The sequence below is a fragment of the Scleropages formosus genome, chromosome 17, assembly GCF_900964775.1.
Source record: "Scleropages formosus chromosome 17, fSclFor1.1, whole genome shotgun sequence".
In the NCBI taxonomy this organism is placed as follows: Eukaryota; Metazoa; Chordata; class Actinopteri; order Osteoglossiformes; family Osteoglossidae; genus Scleropages; species Scleropages formosus.
Window position 1 is genome coordinate 23,470,320 of NC_041822.1, and position 7,595 is coordinate 23,477,914.

A 7,595-nucleotide genomic window follows, 5' to 3' on the forward strand; every position below is an offset into this window, starting at 1 on the left:
ATCTCAAAACTCCTCCATTAAAACCCTTAAGCCAAAACACTCAACTGCAACCTACTGTAAGACTAACAAATGTCAGTGAGGTCTACCATATGACTACACCTAGAACGATTCAACAAGTTTCTTTTCTTATTATCTTATGTTTAGTAGACAAGCAAGATGCCCTATGGATTTGTGATATGGAGTAGACCCCAATTATGATTCATCTAAAGACTCCCTACAACAGCGCGCAAAGCCAGTAGAACGCTGGAGATGCCCCCCATTTTCATGACTCATGGTCATGTCTGCAACTTATTTTTCTATATTTGTTTGCAGCCTATAGGGGGGTGCGGTGGCGCAGTGGGTTGAACCGGGTCCTGCTCCCGGGTGGGTCTGGGGTTTGAGTCCCACTTGGGGTGCCTTGCGGCGGACTGGCGTCCTGTCCTGGGTGTGTCCCCTCCCCCTCCGGCCTTACGCCCTGTGTTGCCGGGTAGGCTCCGGTTCCCCGCGACCCCGTATGGGACAAGCGGTTCAGAAAATGTGTGTGTGTGTGTGTGTGTGTGTGTGTGTGTGTGTGTGTGTTTGCAGCCTTTGGGATTTATTTGATTCAATATTTACCTCCCTGGGACAACAGTATAGCTGGATTATTATCCTGAAATGCTCCACATTAAATACAGACATGCATCGCTTAACAACGGGGAAACTTTCTTGAGAAACGCGCTGTCAGGCGATTTTGTCATTGTGAGAGCATCATAGAGTGTACTCATACACACCTAGATGGTATAGCCTCGATCATAAAGTGTACTTATACACACCTAGATCATACAGCCTTGATCACAGAGTGTACTTATGCACACCTAGATGGTATAGCCTCGATCGCAGAATATACTTATACAAACCTACATGGTATAGCCTCGATGCAGTCAACAGACGCGGTAAACACGGGATTTATGATGCTGCTGTCGGTGTAACACAGCATACTGTTTTACAGTAACCTTTTTTATAAGTAGAAAAAGTACACTGTAAAATAACGATAAATGTACAGTACAGTAAATGCATAAACCAGTAACATAGGTGTTTACTATCATTATCAAGCATTATGTACTGTACATAATTTTATGTGCTGTACTTTTATGCGACTGGCAGTGCAGTAGGTTTGTTTCCACTAGCACCAACACGAACAAATGAAAAAAAATTCTTATCGGCTATGGCATCGCTAGTTGATAAGAATTTTTCAGCTGCATTATAATCTTATGGGACCACCGTTGTATACGTAGTCAGTCGTTAAGCGAAATGTCATTAAGTGGCACATGACTGTATAGCAAAGTGATACTTCATGTAACAGATAGTAACTATTACAACGAAGGCAGCATGGTGACGTTGCAGGTAGCTCTGGTGTCTCACAACTTTGCTCAGATCAGCTTGCTCTGATTTTATTTTAATTCAGAGAAGCAACATTCCTTTCACAGTTTACGTTACTTGAGATCTCAAATTTTCACTTTTTCTGTTTAATCAGATTCCAGCTACTCTCTCCTTATGTTGATGAGCCGTTTTTTTGCTGTTAGCTGTATAAGTGATTGCTAAGGGCGTTGAAGCCACCAGGGGCCCCCATGAGTGTATTTTTTACACCCAATAATACTTCCTATTTCCCGTTCGCAGAAAGCGAAGTTCAGTGCATGCTTTGGGCAAAAGTTTCTAAGATTTTTTTGTTGTTCCAAAATTTGAACAAATTTGAGTTATTTTTATTTATTGTATTTATCCAGAAGTTAAAAGGATTTTTGTTATATTTCTTTGTTATTTTTTATGGTTGTTTATTCAGTGGTTACATTGTATTTGTTCATTTTTTAAAAAAAATTTTTTACTGATCAAAATGAATGAAAATTATTCATTACCCGGGAGGAGGTGCAAGTGCAATGTTGACCCCCAGATGGTCAGAAACAGGCCTGTATGTTGAATATATCATAGCAGCAGGATGCTCACTCAGTCCAACTCAGCCCACAGTTTTCCCCCCATGGCGCACATACATTGCATGGACTGCGAAATAAGAAATGTATTTTAAAAAGCTGATATAAATAACATGAAAACGGGTTAATTTAAGGGCAGCGGGTGGATTAGGGATTAGATTTGCTGCCTTCGGACTTAAAGGACTCAGGTTTCAGTCTCACCTCCTGCTGCCGTACCCTTGATCAAACTATTGACATTATAATTGCACAGAAATAAATTACCTGGTTGTTTAAATGAGTAGATCAATGTAAGCAGCTGAACAGTGTATGTCGCTTTGGAGAAAAGCATCAGATAAATGGAAAAAAATGCAGATTAATGCGTTCAACATTGAGAGGAACGTCGGAAGTCAAAGTATCGCCTCTCGCATGTCTCTTATTTGTTCTCCCATGCGTCACAAGTCCAGCCTTTTGAACATTAAATCAATGTTTCTTCATTTAATTGTGCTTTGAAAATCCCTCCAATGACAGTGAATCGCAAACTACAGCGTAATCGGCGCGGTCATACTGTAGTTTGTAATGTGTTACATGAGCACATAGTTAGAGGTCAAACACTCACTGTACAGTATAGTTGCACATGACCTCAGTGACCCTTGACCTTTTGGCATGTGGGGGAAAGCTGGAGCTGCCTGCTCATTTACACTGAATAGAAATAGGTGAGGTGGTTCTAAAAGACAAATTTATTGGTAAGCTATGAACCGTGAAATTACAGAGGGCTTTTTGGCTTCCCTGGACAGGAACAGTTTGCACAGCTTGTCGTTTTCCAAGCTGCGTCCCATAAAACAGGCAGGCAGCCCGAAAACACTTGTTCGAATTTGGCCGCTGAATGTCAGCATCTCAATCGCCCAGCCCTAGCGGAGCCTCCAGGACAGGTGCCATGCAAGTGCAATCAGCACACCGGGGGATTCGACCTGACAACCCGCCGCCGAAAAGGCCGGATGATCAGACGGAAGGTCTTTGTTCTGTTCTGCTGAGCGTCCCTGCAGTCTGCTCCGATGACCCCGGCAAACAAGACCAACACCTCTGCGACCTCCCCGGGTCCACGCCATCCCGCCTCTGCTCTCCAGACCACATCCACCGAGCCGTGTTATTAGCATTCACGCTGACCTACATGCATCGCAGTTCGTTTTAATGGCCGTTTCCCTTATAGGCAGAGGGGACAGCGCCGTACCTTATATCCTATCTTGCACACTCCATAACGCAGCTTAAAAAAGCATATAAATCCAAGATTAATTAATCACTTCATGTGCCTCTGCAGCCATTCATGCAGCTATAAAGTTTTGCCAACATAATTCAAGTTAAGTATCTTTCCTCAAGGGCACAGCTGCACTTATTAAATGCTCTAGTGTTAGTTTAGGGAATAAAGTAAAACTCAGATCATTTCCTAATTTCATGATCCAGATAGGAGCAGAAAACCTGTAAGTATATAAAAGCTTTATACGATCGCCCATAAGACACATTCACTCCTTAATTTGCACTATGAAAGCAGTCCTAGTCTACCCCCCCGCCCCCGCAGTGAGGACTCCATCCTACTCTGGTTATCTCCTGATAGGGCCACTGGTTCCCCTACTGGAGACAGGTGTGGCAGGGGCCCTGGTGGCATGGGGGGTGGGGCTGTCCTTCTGCAGCCAGCCCTTCCTGGAGGGGCCGCCCTTCCTGTCCCGCTCCTTGTGGGGTTTCGACAGCCTCCTCAGGCGCTCTGCCGCGGGGGGGGTTAACACATGTGTGAGTGTGTCAGCGCACAGGGACATTCCCATGACAGGCAGCATGACTGTGTCTCTCTTTCAATCAGTACTAAGGAGTAGTTGTAACATAGTAGTTAGTTGCTTTATTTGGGGGGGGGGGGGGGGAGGGTGTGCGCTGGTGCAGCGGGTTTGGACGGGTCCTGCTCTCCGGCAGATCTGGGGTTCGAGTCCAGGGGTACGTGTGTATGTTCATATATGTGAGAAAAATCATTTTCATTTTAAGTATACACAAATACAGATCATGAAGGGAAAGTAAAATTTCACTTTCTAAATAATTATCTAATTATATAACTGTTAGGGGGTGCGGTGGCGCAGTGGGTTGGACCGCAGTCCTGCTCTCCGGTGGGTCTGGGGTTCGAGTCCCGCTTGGGGTGCCTTGCGACGGCCTGGCGTCCCGTCCTGGGTGTGTCCCCTCCCCCTCCAGCCTTACGCCCTGAGTTGCCGGGTTAGGCTCCGGTTCCCCGTGACCCCGTATGGGACAAGCGGTTCTGAAAATGTGTGTGTGTGTATATAACTGTTATAACCTAACCCTAAATATAATATACATATTATGATAATGTGAATGTGAACATTATATATGCACACATCACAGATTTATGCATTAACCACTGATGGATGGATGGATGGATGGATGGATGGATGGATGGATGGATGGATGGATGGATGGAGACTGACATAAATGTAAAAAAATGAATCTCCTTACTATTAATGTAGAGACAGAAGACTAAGGGGTTTCTAAGGGGCCGCTGTGAGAGCTGCTTTACCTGCCAGTGAAGGATGACTCTTGTCCAGGTCGTACAGGAGAGGCTCATATTTACAGCCCACAGCACCTTCGCTCCCTGAAAAGGACATTTCTCGTGAAGAAAGGAAGAAATGAACGTGGCAACAGCTTTATTGCACTAATAAATTAAAAATGACATCAGGCTTTGTGTTATATGTTTAATAATGGAATAATCAGCCTATTTCCGTGATACGACTAACAGCGGAGAATACACTCGGTGTAAATCAGCGGTATCTCCACAAATCCACTGATTTAATGTGGACATCGGTTGCTTCTGAGGTCAACGCATGCCACAGATGGAGGACAACCGGACGCCCCGCCCCCCCCCAACCCAGGTCTCGACTCACTGGTGACACGGATGAGGACGTAACTGTGTCTGTCCCTCAGCACGCTGCCGGCCGGGTCCGTAGACAGCTCCCGCTCGCTCAGGTTGGCCAGCTCACCCGTCGTGTCCAGTAAGTCAATGTGCTCTGGGGGGGTTCACCACACACACTTGCTGTGCCATTTACACAATGACAAATTTAAACCTGGTGATGTTTTTTTGTAGACACCTCCTTCTCGGTCCCCCCTTTCTCTGACATCCTGTAAACTGTAGCAGTTTCATTTACAGTCGTAAGAAAAAAATGTCATCGCTTTATGCCCTGAGGGGGGCGTGATGGTGCAGTGGGTTTGACCAGGTCCTGCTCTCCGGTGGGTCTTGCGCTCGAGTCCCACTTGGGGTGCTTTGCGACGGACTGGTGTCCCTTCCTGGGTGTGTCCCCTCCCCCTCTAGCCTTGTGCCCTGTGTTGCTGGGTTAGACTCTGACTCCCCATGACCCCGAATGGGACAAGCTGTTTCAGAAAGTGTGTGTGTGTGTGTGTGTGTGTGTGTGTGTGTGTGTGTGTGCGTGTGTGTGCGTGTGTGCACGTGCGCGCGCGCCCTGGGCGGCACAGTGGCACAGCAAGTAGCACCTGGGTGGCATGAGAGGGTGTGGGTTCAACCCCTGCTCAGTTTGTGTGGAATTTGCTTCTTCTCCCTGTGTCTGCATGTGTTTCCTCTGGGTGCTCTGGTTTCCTCCCACAGTCCAAAGACATGGTATTCAGGCTCCCCCATAGTGTGTGAGTGACAGAGAGAGTGTTCTACTGATGTATGGATGAGTGACCCAGTGTAAGTAGTGTATCTAGCAGTGTAAGTCACTGCGGTGAAAAAGGTGTGTGGGCTCATACTACGCAGAGTTCGTTGGAAGTTGCTTTGGAGAAAAGCATCTGCTAGATAGGTGAATGAGGATTGATGAGCATTGAATCTCCTACTGGCAACAAAAGGTTTATCATGGGCTAGTTGGGCATAGACTGGCAGTTACCTGTCCGCCCTTGGCATGTTTGTCCATCCAAACCAGTGAACACAGGTCAAAACGTGAAATCCCACCCCATTTCCCATTTTGTCCAGCTACGTATTTCGTGAAGCCTTTCAGGTTTATAATCCTGCACAAAGTCCCATGGACTCTTGCTGTAAAGCAGTATCACTTCAATACCTTGATGAAGGGCTTTACAGCAAGGTGTGGGCTTCAAACTCAGGTGCTTTGTGGCACTAACCACTACGCCACCTGCTGGCCCAAAACCAGCTCCATAGCGACGCTGTAATAAATATTATGAAAAACCACAACGCTTGTCTGCACTTTAGTAGCAGGGCCTCACAAGAAACTCAAGACCGATCCAGCCTTCATACACATGAAATACACTCGCGTGCGCTTGACTATTCCTTTCTCCTCGCTTGGCCCACTCGCACGGAACGGGGGCCCAAGGACTCGATTTCTCATTAACGCCACGCTTTAGATCGATACCGAATTACCGTCCGGATCCACTCGGCACCGCTCCTTCAGACGGTGGACGAAGCTAACGATCCTGCAGTTCAGGTTGAAGATCTCAGACTGGCGTTCTGTGGACGCGGCAGAAAAGGAGCGTAAAAGTCCAATCGGCAGCTTCCCGCGAGGAGACGGCGCGCACGTGAAAGAGGGGCCCCCCACACTCACCTCCGAATTGCACCGTGACAAACATGTCGGTTTCTCCTTTTATTTGCGAGCGGAGCGGACGGGTCGGGCGAACCTCCCCGGCGCCGCTGCTGAGAGGCGGCGCGCGCACTTCGCCCCCTTTCCCTTTTTCTAGTCGAAAAGAGCTGAGAAAGTAATGAGCTCCTTCCGCATGCGCCGCTGTCACAATGGGGAGCTTTCAGTCCTTGTTGTTGGCTACGGCTCCTCTTGGCGACGATGCTTTGTTATCGCCTGCTGCTGAAACGGCCCGCAAACGCCGGGCGCAAGGGCCGACCGAAAACGTTTTGACTGCCCGAGTTACGAACGCCTCCGATCCGCAACGGGGGGGTTCCGAATTTTGGCTTTATTGCCCGGAAAGCAGCGGTGCGGTTTGCTCGACGCCCGGATGCCCTTTGGCCGGTACCTCCGGGGCGACGGCCACGTTATCGAGTTTTACCGCAGTCAGGCACGCGCACGCTTTTGCTCGAGCGGGTACGCGAACGGCCCGTCCGCCGGAAATCCTCACAACCTCCGAGCGCGAGAGTGGGGAGAGCGAGCTGTTTGCGGCCCTTTGTTCGTCTCCATGGAGGCCGTGAAGACGAGTCCTCCGGACGTCGGAGGCTCTCCGGCCTCTCCGGCCTCTCCGGCTCGGCCGCGGCGCTCCCGATTGCTGCCTATCCGTTACAGGAAATTCATTCCGTCCAGCATTAGAAACAGCCCCGTATTTTGTTGCCGGGACAATTTCTTCTGCCCTGTTATTCCTGTAATTTCCTATATTCGTTTACATCGCTGATTGATGAGCGAGTGGCCAAAATCGTGTCGTGCAACGGGGCACGGCAAGCAGACTTGATTAAAAACCGGAGGGACCGGGAAGGAGCCGATTCGGGGCGAGCGCTGCGTCATGCGCTGGTAAAGCGGACACGTGTCGGGTTGCGCGCACGCCCACCGAATCGGTGAAGACAAACGCTGGGTTGTTGCGACTCTTCCAGTTGGGCAGGTGCAGAAACAAAGTGAGGCGGATCACTGCGAGCTGATAGCTAGTAACAGCCTGGGCAGTGTAAAGATCCACGCAAACACACACACACAC

General features: G+C 48.5%; 1 protein-coding gene across 1 annotated transcript; it reads right to left on the reverse strand.

The window, feature by feature from the left end:
* Positions 1-3,514: 3,514 nt before the first annotated feature.
* Positions 3,515-6,629, reverse strand: c8h22orf15 (chromosome 8 C22orf15 homolog). The gene is made up of 5 exons (XM_018731573.1): positions 6,512-6,629; positions 6,331-6,417; positions 4,850-4,972; positions 4,486-4,560; positions 3,515-3,675 (listed from the first exon to the last, which is right to left on the reverse strand). The coding sequence occupies exons 1-5, from the start codon at positions 6,534-6,536 to the stop codon at positions 3,515-3,517; spliced, it is 471 nt and encodes a 156-aa protein (XP_018587089.1). The 5' UTR covers positions 6,537-6,629.
* Between the last annotated feature and the right edge of the window lie 966 nt (positions 6,630-7,595).

Excerpts from the sequence above, each read along its gene's own strand:
- c8h22orf15 (XM_018731573.1), bottom strand. The coding sequence starts at position 6,536 with ATGTTTGTCACGGTGCAATTCGGAG. Across the intron at positions 6,418-6,511 it reads TGTCACGGTGCAATTCGGAG|AACGCCAGTCTGAGATCTTC; the intron begins GTGAGTGTGGGG and ends CCGCGTCCACAG. Across the intron at positions 4,973-6,330 it reads GTGCCGAGTGGATCCGGACG|AGCACATTGACTTACTGGAC; the intron begins GTAATTCGGTAT and ends GAACCCCCCCAG.